The 20,443-nt window shown below is 37.5% G+C and overlaps 2 protein-coding genes across 13 annotated transcripts in view; both read right to left on the bottom strand.

Annotated features, from left to right (window-relative positions):
* LOC106874417 (uncharacterized) overlaps window positions 1-20,443 on the bottom strand; it is a 397,411-nt gene that overhangs the window by 50,602 nt on the left and 326,366 nt on the right. The window lies entirely within an intron of this gene.
* The window catches only part of LOC149131220 (uncharacterized), a 42,638-nt gene continuing 28,249 nt past the window's right edge, over window positions 6,055-20,443 (bottom strand). Inside the window, exon 2 of the mRNA XM_089341508.1 lies at window positions 6,055-18,594. Within this exon, the coding sequence (XP_089197634.1) occupies window positions 6,863-18,385 (11,523 nt within the window). The 5' untranslated portion in view covers window positions 18,386-18,594 and the 3' untranslated portion in view covers window positions 6,055-6,862. The remainder of the gene's footprint in view (window positions 18,595-20,443) is intronic.

Raw genomic sequence — 20,443 nt, 5'->3', positions numbered from 1 at the left:
TGCATATGCATGTATGTATTTCTATGTGTCCAAATAACAAGATTATTAAAGCTCATATCAAGGTTTCACACAAACATCACATCCAAATTTCTGACTGTAGATCATTGGAGAAGAGAGGAATGAGGTGAAGACCCTACACTCTCCTCTTTGATATTGTTTACATGTAACTAATGGATTCCTGTAAACAAACAACAGAGTGGTCAGTTATCTAAACACACACACACACATATATATATACATACATATATATATATATATATATATATATATATATATATATATACATACTGTACATTTCCCCCACTCTGCCAAGCATTTTTTCATGACTTTAATAGACTTGCATGTTAATCCTGTTCACATGAAGGTGTGTGCGCATATGATATATTACATACTACATGTGTAATATATACTATATATATATAAATATGGTATAAAATATATAATACATATTTACATACATATACACATATTACGTAATATATATATATATATATGTATTTACATATATATGTATTACATAATATAAGTATATGCATATATACTCATATTATACATATGCATGCACATGCACGCACACATAACAATTAATGGTAAGTAGGGAGACTTTAAATAGAAGATGAAGACAAACAGAAAACTGAAATAAAAGATGCCAAATTCACATCAAAGAATCATGCAGTTCATAGAGTTTCTTTCTAACCTTTCCAGAAACTTCAGCAGACGTTAGCCCTTTTGAATTTGTCTTTAAGAATTTTGTCTTTTTGTTTGTTAGTTTTGTTTTCTTCCAAGTTCCTGGGCAAGTTTGAGATGACATTGAAGAATAATTGGTTTCAAATACATTAAGAAAAACACCATTTTGCACCCTTTCTCTTCTTTTTCTTTTTTATTAAGTTTATTGTCTTGAAAAAGGGAAGCCGAATAAACTGCGAGAGGGATAAAGAGAGAGTTGGCCAGAAAACAATCTCACAAAGTATCAATATCGTTTAAAGATTTGTGAGTACAACGGTTGAAGAAGGATGTAGGCAACTGTGAGATTAGTTCATTGATTTCTCTGGTTTTCGGGTTTTCATGTCTACCATTCTCTTAAATGTTTCATTTAGCCAGATTTTTTGTTGTGTTGTTGGTTGCTCATCTGTCTTCTTATATCTTTAGGACTTTTCCCCCCCGAAGATTTTTTCTTTATTAAGCTTATCATTATTTCTGTACATATATATATATATATATATATATATATATATATATATATATATATATATATTTCTCTCAGTTGAATCAGAACCATACATTTTATAATCTCACCTTCATTGTTGTTACATAAAGGCATACCCGGGGAAACCAAGATGAGACAAGACATTATACATATACATATGTATATATATATATATATATAAATGCACACGCTAAAGTAAATCAAGGTTTTACAAGAAAGCACCGCTTGTGTTCTATTGCTACTTTATCTTTAAATGGTTACATTTGGAAATTTTCAAATCAAATCCCATTTTGGAAAAGAAACCGAAATGAAAAGATAAAAACAAATAAGATGTTTATTTTTTATCAAGCTTCGCTTCTTTGCTTCTTTTTTTCCTTCTAAAAATCCCAGACCCACTGAGAGGACAGTTGAACAAAACCTCAAAATATTGGACCACCAACGGCTGTCTTGAAGCAATGATACCTTCTTTTATGCTAAGAGTAACAAATCCCATACAATGTTTTTAGTAACTTATGAAACAAATGCTAAAATATAAGGAAAACATCATTATAATAATAATACTACTTCTAATAATAATAACTATTATTATAACATGGTTATTATCAGATATGAAAAATATCTGAGATGAGTTGTAGTTACTAATATTATAATTTTAAAGGAATTATTTCAATTGTTTTGATTTCTGACTGAAGTTTTAATGTTCCGTGCATTAGATGTATACACCTTGCTGAGTTGGATTCGAACTTGCAATGTTCGAATCTAAACTAAGTATAATAACATTGTTATACCACTGAACCACTGACACACACAATTAGTGATGCAATTCTTAGATCTTGTTTTCCATAGAAGAGAAACATCAAGTTTACAGAAGTAAGAAAATGGCAAGGTGTGAAATTTAACATTTTCAGTGATAAATGATAGTGTGTTTTTGTGTATACACACACACACATTCACCATACATATACACATACATGTATGTATATATCAGACAAAGTTCATTAAATCTTACGCTTCTCTCTTTACTTTTTTAAAATTTCCATTTCCCTTCTAATAAACCTCTTTTTCTCTTCTAAGATTTCAAGAAATTCTTCAGCTTTCTTGGAGTTTGCCTGATTTCCAACAATAAAATAGTGGAATTCTTGTGCCAGGATCCAGCAAATGTTCAAACGTTCTGTCAGGTGCTTCCAATATTTTATGATTCGTTGGCTTTCACCTCATTCCTTAAACTATTCTGGAACCAATTTGGTAACTACTTACAGAGAACTGTTTCAGACCAGAATTGGTATTTATATTTTGCTTTTTTTTTTGTTTATAAATTTAATACCTACACACCAACACAAGTATACATGTACACACACATACACACACAGACATATATTTAGGCTTGGTGCCATGGCTCTGAAAGTTGGTTACCTAAAAAGACATTTTGAGAGAGAGAGGCTTTCTCTATTTCTACAGTTATTTTCTGGCTAAACAAAGTTATGTGAAAAACAACCTCCATCTGGGTATTGTTATAATTACAGGTGTATATATGTATATATGTATATATACATGTATGTAAGCTTATACACATACACACAATGAACTACATTATTTGAACTTAACGAAATACCCTGTACTTCACTAAAACTAAAAACCATGATATACACCATATATATATATATATATATATATATATATATATATATATATATATATATATATATATAGTTGCAGACTTGCAGACTGGCCTAGCAAGCTACTAAACCTACCACTGTTCTTCATACCAGTTTAAAATAAATAAGTAAATAAAACTTGATCCAATTTTGATGATGATGATGATGATGATGATGATGATGATGATGATGATGATGATGATGATGATGATATCACTGCAAGATTACATAAAAATATATTGCATGCTCTTCAACACAATGCTTGTGTTATACTTTCATATTATATATATATATATATATATATATATATATATATATATATATATGAAAATATTGTGTGTGTGTATGTATATATATATATATATATATATATATATATATATATAAATATATGCACACACACTGTTTGCAAAACATGAAATTATGATTGTTGAAATGATAAATAAATGGATGCGATTTTTCGGAGCTGCCCAGCCTCCCTTTGCTAAGTCTCCACCACCACCACCATCACACTCAAGATTGTTGTTGTTTTGAGGTTGGCAAAGAAAAGAAATAACACAGTCGGGTGTTTTTGATTTTCCTGTTTTGCTTATTTTATTTTACTTGTATTCCTTTTTTTTTTCCTTTCTTTCCCTCTCTCTAATTCCTGCCAACCTATCTAACAACCATTTCCATAGACATATGGGGTATAAATAGAAATCAACAACAACTTCTAACGTTTTAGCATCAATTCAGACACAACAACTCTTCTCTGCTGCCCCCACCGACCACCAAGACACCCGACCCCCTCACACATACACAGTAGAATAAGAATTCTATAGGGTGCTGTGTTTTACAAGAGTAAGCCCCCTTCAATGTGGGGAGAAGTTCCAGATCAAATCATAAATCCTCAGAACTTCTTGCACACACTGTTTCATTACTAAAATCTAAAATAGATTCAATTAGAATAAGGAGAGAGACAAAGTAATATCCTCCATTACCCCTCTTTCTTTCTTTCTTTCTGTCAAGCCTAATAAACAACTTTCTCCTTTGCTCTCTTTCTATCTCACAACTCCATCCCACTAATAAATTGGGTTTAAAAAAACCCCCAAAAAAACCCAAGAAACCCCAGAACCAAGGAAGGTAGGTAAGACTGCAGCAGAAATATACAGCAAGTTGTTTGTCAGTTGGTTCGTAAGTATGAGTGGGGGATGTGATGGTGGTGGTGGTGGTGAATCAGTGGACAATAATGATAATGATAATGTTGACAATGATCATGATAATGACTCATGATGAGAATAATAAAGATTAACCATTTCTAAAATTTGACGTTTTTTTAATTTAAATTGTATTTCACTACTACTACCACTACTACTACTACTACTACTACTACTACTACTACTACTACTAGTGCTGCTGCTGATAATAATATTACTGTTATGGGCAAACCTTCCTAATGAACCCCCTCTTCTACCTTGGACATAACTTTAAAATAAGATATATATATATATATATATATATATATATATATATATATATATATATATATATATATATATATAATATATATATATATAAAAGATAAGATTATGCAGTAAAGGCTTGCTTCTTTAATATTCATTGGTGTTGTGTCTGTGTGTCCTTCTCCTTCTGTTCTTATGGTAAACACCATTGAATGGTCCACAAAATCTGGTGAACATGTTGGACAGAACATAATATTGAGCAGTGCTGTACAACCCATCTCACAAGATTTAGTGAACACATCACAAAAGTACTCAGGATCAGTCTCAAAATAGCTGTACAGGATTCAGCATATATATATGGACATTGTTAAGGTGTTCAATGAAGCCACTGGCCATACATTGCCCAGTGAGTTCAGGGAACTGGTTGACCAGACCAAACATTCTTGCAAATCAGCCAGACATATTGTAATATTCAGTAATGAACAGCCAGCTCAACTAAATTGTTTAGTGAACCAGCTGACCTCTCAATAATGTTCAGTGAACTAGGTGACCTCTCTATAATGTTCAGTCAACTAGGTGACCTCCTCGTAATATTCAACGAACTAGCCAGACACAACATAATGTCCAGTTAACTGGGTGACCTCGCCATAACATTTAGCAGACTAACTGACTCAACCACACCATAATGAACTAGCTGACCATTCTGGTCGACCTACGATTCAAATGTGTCTCAAACATGCCAACATTTGATGATACTCAAGAGTTTCAGCCAGTCTTTAATTCCCAGTTGACTGAATTAAATTATTTATCCTCAATCTCCAGTATTGAGTTCTTTTTCTTTCCTTTCATTACCGTTAACATACATAAACAGACAGAAAGATAGATAGATAAGATGAATCAATCAAAATATAGATAGCTACCTAGCAAGATAGCTAGCTAGATAGATAGATAGATAGATAGATAGATAGATAGATAGATAGATATAGAGAGAGAGAAAGTACGAGTAGGTGATAGATAGATAGATAGATAGATAGATAGATAGATAGATATAGTATGACCTGAGGCTAAGACAGGGGTGTAAAAGAAGATACCTACAGTTTATAACAGATCTAAAAGTCGAGCCAGAAATCTTGAGAGGGAGGGGTTTAATTTCTTTGGGGCTTAAATCTTTTTATTTCATATACTTTTTTTTCTTTTACTATTGTTGTTATTATTGATCCTAATTCAGAAATGGGTTTTCTTTTCAGCCAACAATTTCCTGAACACAAACTGGTTTATTATTATTATTATTATTATTATTATTATTATTATTATTATCATTATTATTATTATTATTATTATTATTATTTTTCGCTGTAATTTTTAGGGCCTGTGCTCGCTATCAACTTGTCAACTAAGTAAGAAGGAATTTGCTCAAGACAGCCAGCATATACACATACACATGCAAACAGTAATCATCTTTATACAATCACCCATCCACCCCACACAGCTAGCAATCTATCCACCCTTACATGCAGTAACCGTTCATCAGTGAAGGGATAACTCAGTCATCATCCCTCTTATCTTTTGCTTCCAACAGACTTGATTCTACAGATACTTATTGACACATATACACACATACACATGTGTGTGTGTGTGTATACATATATATATATACATATATATATATATATATATATATATGTACACACACACATACACATGTATTCGTGTATGTATATTTCATATCAAAGGTGCCAAGGTATTTTCCTTTTCTTTTTTGTTTTCATGTGTGTGTTTGTGTGTAAAGATTAAATTTACACATGCTTCAATTCAAACAGCCCCTTTATTTAGCTTTAAACCGAAATACTTGGAATAAATTCACAGCACAACAGACCTATACAAGGGTGTGTCATAGCATATAAAGTTGGTAGATAGAGGTATGGGAAAAAAGTTTGGATGGTTGAAGGGTGTGTGGGGGGGGGGACAAGTGTGCAAGAGTTAATCAAACTGTTTATGTAAGCCTCATTTCTTTCTGTTTATTTCATTGCATCATGTTTTTTTATATTTTTTTCAAAATTTTTCCATTGATGGAGTTTTAATGACAACTTCAGAAGCTCAATATACAAACAAATGTAGCAATTACTTGTTGCTGTTGTTGCTTTTGCTTTTAAACAGGAGTTGGAAATGTGAATTTTAAAATTAAACATTATCTATCAAAAATCAACTATGAAGATTGCCCAAATATTTCTGCCACAAAAGCAACATTTTCATCAAGAAACCAAAAAAAAAGAAACCTTCACATATGATTCATGTTTAAAAATGGTAAGTATATGTAAAAGCTACAATGAATCAAGAATTTCTCTTTTTTCACCTCACTTCCATTTTGTTTTGTTTTTTTCTTATCAGTTTAGAACTCAGCTCCATGGAAAACCAGTGCTTTTAATTCATTAAAAGAATTATTATTTTTATTATAATTTAGTACAATATTTTCTTTGTTTGTTTGTTTTGTTTATTCTTTGTTTTGTGCTTCAAAATTTCATTCTTCAGATTTATTTTCGTTCGTCCTGCTTCATCAATTATTTCCAAAACTTCAATTTGCTACCAAATTTCTTTAACTTTGAACTCAACTTTTTAGATTTTTTCTCACGTTTTACTGACGCCGTGTCACATTCTGAACTTGAGTAGAGAGAAACGTCCTCATAAATAGATTCGGTCTCGGTATCATTCACTGATAGATTTGAGTCTTCATTAGACTTAAGGAATGACACCGTGGACATAAATGACTGATTGTCATCAAGGTTCTTTGTGACAGGTGTAAAATTTGATGTGCACATACCAGCATCCTGTAACCGTTGAACTGTTAAGTTAGTTTCAGAATCATTTCGGCTGCCTCCATGAAAAGAAGACCTGTCTGCAGTGGTGGCCAAATCTGAAGTTCCTTTTGAACCATATCTGAAATGGTAATCAAGGCTGTAACAGCTACGAGCCATTTCTCTAGATTTGTTGATCCTTCCATAAACAATAGGTTCTCGACTTTGTCTGCCCACAGACTGCAATGTGTTGGATCTTTCAGTCTCTCCATTAGTTTGACGGATAGGTGTGGACATTGACGGATCAAATTCTTCAGTTCCATCAACACAGACAGCAGAGTCCGAGAGCCTTTTGGTTTTACGATAACCTGAACCTGGTGTCCTCGAAGCCTGGAGTGACAATGAGGAGCTCAACATGCCGGAATGCTTGGACTCTCGTAAATTGGTCTGAATTCCTGAATCAGAACTGCCAGATTTTCGGGAGAAAACAGATTCTGTTGAACACAATTGGCTGAAATCCCGTAAATCCTGCATGCGCTGCTCAGTGCTAGAATCTTTCAGATATTCTACTTTCTCATGCTCTTCAAGTTCTAAGACCTCATTGTAGGTCAAATTACTGATCCTTGAGAAATGCTTTAAGTCCCTAAATCGTTTCTGCTGGTAGAGTGAAGATTTATTTGAAGACTGAACACTGTTGTCTGAGTTACCACTATTGTTAGCAGTGTTATCTTGCTGCTGTTCCTCTTTGACCAAAGTGACACCATCTTGGCCACCATGTGGCACTGTGGTATCAATAGAATTGGTTGGAAGATTTTCAGGTTCAGTTTCCAAACTTCTATTTTCCCTCGAGGGTATCGGTGGTGGCTCACTCTCATCATAAAGCATCCTAAAAGGTGGTGGAACAGGTGGAGGGCCCACACTGGATTCCGTTTGATTTGAAATGGTGAAATGTGATGATGGTGGTGGCATTTCTAGTTTAATCACATCAGCACTGTTCACTTTGGATTTCTCTCTACGAGGGAAATAATCATCAATTGAAGAATCTGGTAAATCAGAGAGGAAATTTGATTTTTTTATGTAAGAATCAGAAAAGCTGGAAGATGATGACTGTGTCAAAGAAGCATTGGTTTTACCAAATGGACGAGGAATCTTGGAAGGAAAACGTGAATTTAATTTGTTATTAATTTCAATTCTGTTTTGAATTTGTTTAGATTCTTCTGCAAGTGGTTGCAAAGAGTTTTGCCCTCGACTGCCAGACAATGAAGGAAGTTTTGACTTTGGTCTATCTGTAGAATTTTCATGGAAATATATTGTGAAACAGTGGGATGTGTCTAGCTTAGAAGATAATTCACCCTCAGTTGCTTCTTCATTGCCTTCTTGAAGAGAACGACTATCAATGTTTTGAACGGTTTCAGTTGGACCAAAAGTCACAGTTTTCTGCTTCTTCCCTTCAACTACAGTGCTTGATGACTCTGTCTGAGAAATGTCTTGATCTCTTAAAACAGCCACAGAGTCTAAGGAAACTGTTTTCATTGTTTCATCATGATTGGTTAGCTGCTGTAATTGCTGTGAATCAGTTTCTGCCACTTCATTATGATTGGCCAATTGCTCTGAGGTTGTTAACTCATGATTGGTCAGTTCTTGTGAAATTGTTTCTGTTACGGTGTGACTGGCTAGTTTTTGTGTAGCCATTTCTGTCACCTCATCCTGATTGGTCAGCTGTTGTGATGTTTCATCCTGACTGGATTGTTGCAGTAAAGTTACTTCTGTTATTGTATCATGACTGGTAATTTCAGTTAGTTGCTGTGAAGTTGTTTCTGCTGTTTGTTCATGATTTGCTAGATTTTGTAAAGTTGTGTCATTTTGATTAGCTACTTGTTGTAAAGTTGTTTCAGTTGCCTTATCCTGATTGGCTTGATGTTGTTCTTGTGAAGTATTTTCTTCTGTTATTTCTTCTTCATTCTTTGAAATGACTTTCACAATATCAGAGTGTGAAAAAGTCACAGAGTTCTCAACTGACGAATGTCTAGAATGTTCCACTGACTCATCACTTTCTAAAGTCAATGATTCAGTAAATTCAGCCCCAGCTGTAGCAACTGTGGAATGAACTTCTGCACTAGACTGGGAAGAACAAACCTTCTGTACAGACAACTCTTCAACAGAGTCTTCAACCAAGAGACACTCTCCAGAATATTCCTCAGTCATTTCATCCTGCCCAATGACATCATCATTTTCCCAAACTTCCTGGTCTTCCAAGGGAAGAGTTCCAGGCTTATCTTTGTTGTTTTTGTTTTTCTTCGCCTTCCTTCTCCTTTTCTTCTTTGTGGTGACAACGGCTGTTATCTCACTATTCTCTTGGATTTGAGACAATTCTGAAGTGCTGTCTTTTAAATCTTCAAGCTGGTCTTGTTGGAATTCTTTGTCAGCAGGTTGCAATCTGTTCAGTGAAATATCTGATGCAAAAGGACATGAATTAGAGGAAGAGGTTTGGGAAATTGAAAAGGTAGAACTGCTTTCTGGTGAAGAATGTTCAGAACTGACATTCAAGTCAGCATCAATTTCTGGCAATTCCATAACCATATTTTCATTGGTCTCCTGGGTTTGTGTTTCAGCACCAGACAAATCAACGGAACACGGGACCTTCTGTTCTCCTTTAACTTCACTGGTAATGACACTGATGTCAACCACCACATCACATTGGTTATCTTTCACAGTTTCACCACTTAAATTGCTGCTGTTGTCGCCCAACAAAGATGTTTCTTGTTTGGGAGAGATTTCCAGCAGTTCCATCTCTGTGGAATTTTCTTCTGATGTAACAAAACCTGTTTTTTCAGACAAGCCATTTTCTGCTCTGATGGATTCTTCAATAGAATTCGCTTCTGTAGTTGTAGTGATAGATATTTCGTTAGCATTAATAGAAAGATTGGTGGAGTTCAAGGCATCGATTTTCAGTACCTCACCGTTTTCACTATCTTTGGAATAAGACTCCATTGTGATGTCCTTCACCACATCAACATTGTCAATACAAACACTTCTGGTAATATTCTCAGAGACATCTTCACTGCCATAATCTGCAAGCAATGCATCATCTGCTACAGTAGATGCAGTTATTTCTACATTTTGATCAGAAGTAACAACAGATATTTTCTGAGCAACTTCTCTTCTATGTTCCACTTTTCCACCCTCGTTTTTAATCTCACCATTTTCAGATAATCCACCCTCACTGTGAAGAGCAACATAAACTTGTTCTTCTTCACAGCTCCTTAATCTCATATAATCATAATATTCAATCTGATCTTCCACTTCAATTTCCTCACTATTCTGAAGAAGAGACACAGAACTTTGCTCACTGACTTTGGTCTTCGCTCTGTTAACTGCATCACTGGTATCAACCATTAAATCAGCAGATTCATCACTCTCATCTACTTCTAATTCCTTGGTTAAAATTATCTGCTGGCTCTTCATAATGTCTAAGTCTGAAGATTCCTCTAAACCATTAGCTTTGTGAGGTTTTTCAGTCTTCTCAACACATTCATCTTTGTTTGGCTTGTCTTGGAGATCTACTAGCTTGTTCTTAGAAAGTTCTTCACATGCCAATTCAATACGCTCAAATTCCTCAAGATCATTGAGGCTATCTGACTCCAAGTATTGCACTAGATTTCCAAAACTCTCATCAGATTTCATGAGAGGGGTTTCAGATGATAGCTCACCAGAAAATTCTTCAGACTCTTTCACTGTAAATGTTTCTTTCTCAGATGTTTCACCAAAGTCAGTAATTGCTTCAGATCGTTTCATTTCACTTGGCTGAACTGTCTTTGATCCATCTTCTAGTTCTTCACAGCTAGGAAGTGCTTCAACAAGTTCTTTATCATCTTCTACCAAGACAGCATTGTCAAGGACATCGTGTTCTTCCTTACACTCAGCAGAATCAGTCATTTCAGCCCCATAATAGATGGATATTTCATCAGCTTCTGCCAGAGCCAATTCTTTGGAGGTTTTCTCAAGGTTCTCAACACACTGATTAGCAGCTGATTCCAATCCCTCAAAGACTTCAACAGTCTTGCTAACAACAGCTTCCGTTCGGTCTTCAGTTGCTTCATAAATGGTTGGAAGAGATCGATCATCATCATCATCAACACACTTCTCTACAGTTGTTTGAGTTTCCAAAGTTCCCTGGATATTCCAAGACTCTTTAAAAGAGTCCCAGCACATAGCCTCTCCTTCAGCTTCAACAAATTCTTCATCATCATCATCATCTTCCTCAATTTCCAACAATAAGTCTCTCTGATAAGTATGAAGTGTTTCCATTCTGGTTCCAATTTCTGCACGAACAATTTCCGTGTATTTTCGGCGAAACATAGGAGAATTGTCGCAAAGTGTGTCTTGAAATATCTCATCAGAACTATCAGAGAGATTGCCATTTGATTCTTCGGCAACGTCAACTTTGCTAACTGGCATTAAATTGTGAAGATCTCGACTGATTATATCAATTCTTTCTAAATAATTACTTTCATTTGTCACAACTTTAGTCTCAAAGCTAACATCATTTGCAGCCCCTTTCTGTGCTGCCAAGTTAGATACTTCAGGCTCCTCTCGTACCTTTGACACTTCCTGTGTCTCTGACTCAGCTTCACCTATTAATATTTCAGATGGTGCCACAAAGTCTGCAAGTTCAAATGAAGGCTGTGCAGTTTCTATTGTAAACAATGGAAACTTCTCTGCCTGATGCGTTTCCACTTCTGGCACCAACTGTTCTGCAACATTCTGCACATCAAGTGTTTCAGGATAACAAGGGGTGAGACGTTCTTCCAGAACAGCTTGATTTGTTACTGTTACTTCAGAGCTGGACAATGCATCATTGTCAGTGGATTCCTGAGGCAATTTAAAAAGGGGAGTTGCTGAGAAGGGTTGTGCCTCGGTCAGTTCCAAATCTGGCACCAATTGCACATCAGCAACAGACACTTCAGCATGGATTTCAACAGGAATCTCAAACAGTTCACTGTTTGAGGTATCAACCAAAAGTGCAGCTTCAGTAACAACCTCATCAGTTAATGGAATAGATTTTTCCATTTCAGGAATCTGCTGTTGCTCTTTTAAAGTGAACACTCCCACTGTTCCTATGCTAGATGACTCCACCTCTGTTACCTGCATGGCACACAGCTGCAACTCCGTTGGTACAGCCTCAATGGATGATTCCAATTCAGATAATGCCACTGTTGTTGGCTCCAGCTGTGAAGATGCCACTGTTGATGATCCCATTTGTGACAGTGCCACACTAAGTTTCTCCAACTGTGACTGTGCCACAGCCGATGGCTCCAGTCGTGGGAGTGCTGCAGGTGATGATTCCATTTGTGACAGTGCCATACTAAGTTTCTCCAGTTGTGACTGTGCCATGGCTGATGGTACCAACTGTGGAAGTGTGACATTTGATGGCTCTGGTTGTGGAGGTGTTGCATTTACTGGCTCCATTTGTGCCAGTGCCAATCTTAGAGCCTCCAATTGTGATTGTGCCTCAGATGACGGCTCCAGTTGTGGAGGTATTGCACTTGGTGACTCCAGTTGCGGAGGTGTTGTGCTTGATGGTTCCATTTGTGCCAGTGCCATTCTAAGAGCCTCCAGTTGTGATTGTGCCTCAGACGATGGCTCCTGCTGTGGAGGTATCACACTTGATGGCTCCATTTGTGCCAGTGCCATCCTAAGCCTCTCCAGCTCTGCTGATGCATCAATAGGTGCTTGCTGTTTTTCTGATAATTCTACTGTAGGTGAATCAAAATCTACTGATATTTCTCTACATGACTCCAGGTCTACTGATGTTTCTATATGCGATTCCATGTCTGCTGATGGCTCTATGTATGATTCCAGCCCTGTTGACACCTCTGTAGGTGGCTCCATCTCTGTACGAGTTACCACTGGAGCTGGTTCCACAATACAACTGTCTTGCTCTAACGGTGTCAAGGTATATGTTGGTTCAAGTTCTGCTGTTGCCTGAGCAGAGGTTTCCAAATCGGTTGGCCCTGAAATGGATGCCTCCAATTTTAATGCAGCTGGAATAGATGTTTCCTCCAAGACAAATGATGTTCTCGAAGATGTTACAGTCTCCATAGACATTATGTTACTGGGAATCATTTGTTCTGCCAGATTTTCTGCGTGTTCTTCTTCCTCCTTCTTTAGCAATGCCTCGGATGATTTTGATTCAGCAGATACAAATGGGATGGAACCATCTGTTATACTTGGAACATTGTCATAGATTTCATTTTCTATGAATAAATATTCACTAGGGATTTTCTGAACATTATCAAATTCTTCATGCTCTGCAAAACCAAGATTTTCAGTTTTCAACTCACCTTCACCACTGTCTAATTGCTCTGAAACAGAACCTGTCAGGTCTCCAGCATTTACCAATTCCTCCCCAAAATCTTTGACTTGAGTTTCATGCTTGAATTCCTCTTTCACCACTGAACTTTCAGATTTAACTGTCGTCCCCTTCTTAATCCACTGACCACAGATTATCCCTGGTTCCAAGCTATCCTCATCAGATTGATTCAACTGTGACAGAACATCAACTGAATACGTCTTTACCAATGCCTCCTGAAGCATACTCTCTATTGTTGGACCTTTTGCAGAGTTTTCTTCCAAAGAAGATTCCATTAATCTCAATTCCTTCTGCAAGTCATCAAACGTAACCATTATCTCAGAGATATCAGAGGTTTCTTGTTTGCTTTCTTCTGCCTCACTCTTCTTCAAACCCTTCTCTTCGACAAGTTGGTCATGCTCAATCTGATTGTCTTCTTGCTCACAAGAAATTTGTTTCACATCCAAAGATTCCTTTTCTTCGTCTTTTTCATCTGGTTTAGCCAGTGACTCTTCAGGCTTTGTCAGTAATTCTTCTGATTTAGCCAGTGACTCTCCTGGTTTAGCCAGTGACTCTTCTGGCTTAACCAGTGACTCTTCTGGCTTAACCAGCAACTCTTCTGGCTTAACCAGTGACTCTTCTGGTTTAACCAGTGACTCTTCAGGCTTAGTCAGTGACTCTTCTGGCTTAACCAGTGATTCTTCTGGTTTAACCAGTGACTCTTCAGGCTTAGTCAGTGACTCTTCTGGTTTAACCAGTGATTCTTCTGGTTTAACCAGTGACTCTTCAGGCTTAGTCAGTGACTCTTCTGGTTTAACCAGTGACTCTTCAGTCTTAATCAGTGACTCTTCTGGTATAACCAGTGATTCTTCTGGTTTAACCAGTGACTGTTCTGGTTTAAGCACTGACTCTTCTGGTTTAAGCACTGACTCTTCTGGTTTAAGCACTGACTCTTCTGGTTTAAGCACTGACTCTTCTGGTTTCTTTAAATCAGAATTTTCACCCAGAGATAATGTCACAGACACATTAGCTATTTCTTCGATGTTTTCTTCTGATTGGCCTAATTCAATTTGTGCTGAAGAAACCTTGGCATCTTGTATCACTGGCACATCTTGTAACACTGGCAGGTCTTGTGACATTGGTACAACTTCTGTACTACTGGCTTCTTCAGGTGTTACCTCTAAATTCTCAGTTTGTTCCTTATTGTTCTCGTATGTTAAGGAATCAATGAGGAGATTTTCAGAAGATAAGGAATGTTCTGTGTTTACTGAAGACAAGACAACAGTTGAGGATTTCAAACTGTCTACAGTGACAGGTTCACCGACTTCATTCTGTTGTGGTGCTTTTGTATCAGGAAGGACGAGAATGGTCTCAGATTTGTGTTGTGTTTCTTGGTCACTTTCTTTAACATTTATTGACTGTTTTTCCATTCCTATGAGAGGATGATCTAAATTGATGGAGATATTTGATGAAGTCACATGATCTTCACCATCTTCCACCAAACCATCTGTTGCTTGTTGATCTTCAGTAATACCTTCACTCTTTAATACAGCATCACTTGCTTTGTGTTCTTCAGAGACTGAACTTTGAAGCACTGTAACGGCTGTAGTTTTTGTAGATGTAATTTCAACTTTGGCCTCACTGATAACAGACTCGCTTTCATTAGGTTCTTCCAGGGATAACTTTTGGTCAACATTTATTTCAGACAAGATTCTGCTGTTATCCATATCAAATCCATCAGAAGTATCTGGTTTCTTTTCTGGAACTAATCTGTCTTCAATGCCATCCAAAATGACATTGTCTTCATATTCTGACAGAACCGTTTGCTCTTGCACAACTGTATCAGAGAAATTAAGAACTGCTTCAGACTTTTCCAAGCTTTTTGGTTTCTCTTCTTCCTTTCTACCACTAATTAATTTGTTCAGATTGGACGTAACTAATGGTTTTACTATCATGGCACTGGCTTTAACAATATCCATTGGCAAATCTGGGAGTTCTTCTTTGCTGACAAATTTATTATCTCCAATTTTCTGTAGCCTTTCTAAAATAATCTCCTTTTCATCCCCAACATTCATATGATCAGTGCTTGGTGCCTTGGTAGGTTCGATGTTCTGATTAACTGGTGAAGATAGCTTCATACTTGGTGGTGCTGGTTTCTCTGTTGCCTCAGAAATTGTAGACTGTAGCTGCTTTGATACATCTGTTACACCAGCTACCAAGAATTTCCTTACTTCTGGGTCAGCAGATCTATTGAAATCATCAACTGAAATTTGCTCAATTCTTTTATGAAATTCAGATTTAGTGTCTGTCTTTTTACTGACTGCTTTCACTTTTGGACCTTGGTTGCTATTGGACAATGTTAATACTGTAGAAGATTCATGTTTTGGTTGTTCCTTGCTATCTTCTCGAGAGGGGATCTTTTCATCCACTTTTGGTTTGGATGAAATATCCCTAGAATGGTGAAGGGAAGAGGAACTGACATCCTCTCTTGACTGAGAATGTTGAAGAGGCTGCTGGGAAGACTGTTGTTCAACAATTTGTGGAGTACGTTCACGTCGTCGTGGCCGACCCTGTGATTCTGTCTTTAGCTGTGAAAGACTTTGCTCAGAACCATGTCTTGAAGGAGTCTGTCGCGAATTAACCTGAATATACTCAATGTTTTGCCATATACGATGTTGTTCAGGGTTATGCCGTGACCGATGCATCCGAAAACTCTGATTTCGATCATCAAATTCATTATCACTGACAACAGCAGTTCCAACATTGTTCTGCATTTTGGGAAAAGGCCGGACACCAAAAGAATGGAGTGAGCACGTCTCCAGATCAGGTTTCCTCCTTGACTGCTTTTCATTTGGAGACTGGAATGCTTGTTTTCTGACGGATACTCTTGAGGGCCGTACCATGTCATTATTCATGCCAGGACCCCGAATTCTGCCAAACGAAGGTCTTGACAATTCTTGATCACTTTCGTATTGACGTGACGAGCTGTTAGCCATAAATTTAGATTTTCTTGCTTCGAAACTCTCATAATTCTTCAGATCTTCAGCATCTTCTTCAGCTATTGATTCAGCTGGAGTCTGAACCCCTTCAAAGTTCTTATATTTTGATGATGTTTCGCTGGCCAGTGTTTCAGGGACACGGAACCCTTGGAAGTTGGCATACAGCGAACTTTCCACTCCTCTCTGTGAGACCATCTGAGCTTTCCGTATTCTTCTGAGACGCTTAGACCATGCTGTACTTAATTCACCCAACAGAACGTGAAAATCACCTGAATTCACTAATGGCCGTCGTTGGGTTTTACTGGCTGTTTGGACTGCATCTGGCTTAGCTTCATGTACCTTTGCCATCTGAGGTTTAGGAGGTGGAGCAGGAGGGGGTGAAGCTTTGCTCTGCCTGGAAATAGGTGGTGACATGGTCTCAGAGGTAGCTTTCATAGAATTTTCAGAGGAACCCAAACCAGATTCCACAGATGGTGTTTTAAGTGTGACTTTTCTTTTCCTCAAAACTGCCTGAAGTTCAGATAAGACGGTCTTGTAACTACTTGGATGTGCAGGTCTCTCAGAATCGGACTCTGTTTCAGACATATCCCCACTTCGATATCCAGAAGTTCTTCGGAACATTTGAGACCGGTAAGCTGAACCAGGCTTGTGACCGAAAGCTCGATATCTTGACTTTAGAGGATCCAAAGCTGCTGAGCCTATAGACTCTGAATCAGTGAGCTGTGCATATTGATCAGAGACAGCCAGTAAATCAGTGAGAACATTCTCAATTTGGTCTGACGTTTGGAAACGGTTGGATATGATTGACCGGAGCCGATATTCAGACTTGCGGGAACCAACAGAACTCACTGACGTTTCTGATTTTAAGTCATCTGTGTCATTTGCGTGTGTAAGTGTCTGAAACCAGTCCAACATTGCTGACTCAAATGATTCAATGTTTCGTAATTCTTCACTCATTTTTGGTTCAGGAACGGATGCCTTTTTGTCTCCAGCATCAGGTATTTTGTTGCACCAAGTCTGGCATTTCAGTAACACTGGGATGGGCTCATCGATTTTGCTTGTTGGTTTTGAAGTCAATGCAAACCTGTTTGAATCCACTGAGGGGGCATGGTGTTGAATGCTTCTTGATCCGCTTTCTGATGCAACAGGTGTACCTTGTCCTACAGAGAAATTCAGTTCACTGATCTCAGGTGTCCGACAGTCTTCCAGATCTGACGTATCCAAAAAGCCAGACCTCAAGATGCTACTTGTGTGGCTTCCTTTCGTTGAAGACCTCGCACGGCCAGACTGCCGAAATGGGGAGCTATTCAAATTATTTGACATTTGACCTGTTTTGACATTCAATGAAGCACTACGAGTTGGTGGGTGGGGCCCTGAGAGGCGGGGGAGGTTCGGAGGTGGGGGGAGGTCAAGTGGAGGAGGTGGGGGTGGAGGAGGAGTATGTGTTTGTACAGGTGCAGCTGCTACTCTAAATGATACGGGTTGATCTGAAAGGCTATGGGCTGGTGACTGTTTCCTATTTACACTACTAATGCTACCTGCAGATGAGTTAGGAATGGTTTCAAAAGTGGAAGAAGAGTTTGGATTGTTAGGGTTACCTCTAAGGGCCGGAATTTGTGGTGCTTTCTTGATTGGAGTTGATCTAGCTTTAAGTACAGTTTCCAGTTCAGACTGGAAATTGGAATGTCTCACAGTTGTCTTAGTCCCCCTCTTTCTGTCAGTGCAGCCACTTTGATCCTTCTCGACCCCGGTTGAGGTCTGTGAAGTGTTATTCAACCGGTGCTCTAAATGCGAAAGCTTTCCATTTTCTGAGAAACTGGCCATCCTGCCAGAGGTCAATGTATGTGTCCGAACAAACGGCGCCGAGCTATTGCGGCTGTGTGTTTGATTCTCTCGGCCCTCTCGCTCGGCTAAAGTGGTTTGCGACAAAGAATACATGACCGCTGGCTAAACCAACAATATACAAGAATTTGGTGCAAAGAAGAATTTAGATGACAGGGAGGGAATTTTTTTTGTTTTGTTTTGCCTTTTGTTTTGGTGTTTTTTGGGGGACGTAGATGAAACTGTTATAAGACCAGTCGCAGTTTGGGTTAAACAACCTCAGGCGGATAAGGTCAGAGGTCACCGTTGTTACCTCCCCATCAATTCTGATAATATAAAGAAAAACAAAAAAAAAACAGTCAAAAGATATTGGAACTTTTTTTTTTCAAAATAAACATCTTTTATGTCTCTCACATACACACACACACACACACACACACACACACACACACACACATACAGAATAGAGTGTTGGGGTATCTATAAAAACCGATAAATATGCACAAACAAAAACACTGACATTACATATATAAATGTGTACATGCACAAAAGTGCACAAGTATTACAAATAAACACACATACATTCATGTATGTGTGAATGTGTGTATACATAGACACACACACACACACACACATGCATACACACAAACAAACAAACCATACATTAACATGTATAAATTCTGAATACATATATGTGAACTGATATGTACACACTTATTTGGGCATTATACAAACACACACATACAGAGAGAGAACGAGAGAGAGAACGAGAGAGAGAGAGAGAGAGAGAGAGAGAGAGAGAGAGAAACATAAGCTACAACATATGCAAACAGTATAATCATGAGCTATACTGACAAACACATACAGCCTACACCAGCACTAAACATCTACACACACACACACACACACACACACACACAGTCACACATATAAACACATAGATACCAACAAATAAAAAACTGAACAAATAAATAAAACAATGTCATATTTTTAAAAACTTAAGTGAATTTTTTTAATATTTTTGTCCACAGGATGACAGAAAATGCATTTTGTGACCATTGTGTCCCTAGGTAAGGCTGTCTAACCAAAGTATGGTGTGTCCCCTGGAAAATACAGTCTGTCCTAACCAAAGTATGGTGTATCCCCTACAAAATATTGTCTGTCCTAACCATAGTAAGTTGATACTATCTGTCCTAACTATGGCATGGTGTCTCCAAATTAATACATTCAGTTATGATAATGATTTGGTGTAGCATGAAAAAAAAAGATGTGTGCTCTTAATAACGACGATGATGATGATGATGATGATGAAGATGGTACTGGTGGTTGTGGTAGTGGTGGATGCTAGTCACAAGTTTTAGTAGAAGGGTGTAGTTAATTAAACCCTGTACCCAGTACTTGGACAAGCGCTTATATTGACCCATGCTTGGAAGGTTTTTGCCAGAAGATGACCTTCCCCCATCCATACACTACCTAGCTGGATTTTGAACTCAGAAGCTAAAGGAATGTACATGGCTGCTATTTCTAATGTCAGTGCAGAGCAACAAACTGAAGAAAAGGTGGGGCATAGAACTATCAAAGTGAATCACCCAATGAAACACCACAAGGTATTTTGTGCTGTATGGTACTCTATGGACATTGACATCTACAAGCCTCCATACATTAACCATTCCCTTTTTTAATATCTACACCCAAATACAGGCTGATAAGGGGAGTGATATGTATAGTTGAAAAAAAAAAGAAGGAAATCAGCCTCAGTGTACCCTGGTACCTTATTTTATTTTACTGACTCTGATTGTAGTTGTTGTTAGGGTGGAGAGATGAAACTAGGGATTTGAACCCAAACTTAATTAAGTACCACAGTATCTTCCTGCGAAGTATACTTAGCAAGTAATTCTCTTGGATATTTCTCTTGCTTAATAATAAGCCAAATTTAGGATGATGTTGAGAAGATCAAGAATGATGATTATGATGATGATGTTCATGGTTGTAGTAGTGATGATGATATTGAGGATGATGATGATAACGATGATATGATAATCATGTTAATGATGATGATGATGATGATGATGACAGTGATGCAGCTCCTCAAGATGATGTCAATGATGATAACAGTGATCACTACTGTTTGGGAAAAGACAAATGAGAGGCAAGAAGTGAAGAAACTCCACAACA

The sequence above is a fragment of the Octopus bimaculoides genome, chromosome 24 (genome assembly GCF_046866305.1).
Source record: "Octopus bimaculoides isolate indiv1 chromosome 24, ASM4686630v1, whole genome shotgun sequence".
Lineage (NCBI taxonomy): Eukaryota > Metazoa > Mollusca > Cephalopoda > Octopoda > Octopodidae > Octopus > Octopus bimaculoides.
This window is presented reverse-complemented; position numbering and strand designations above follow the sequence as displayed.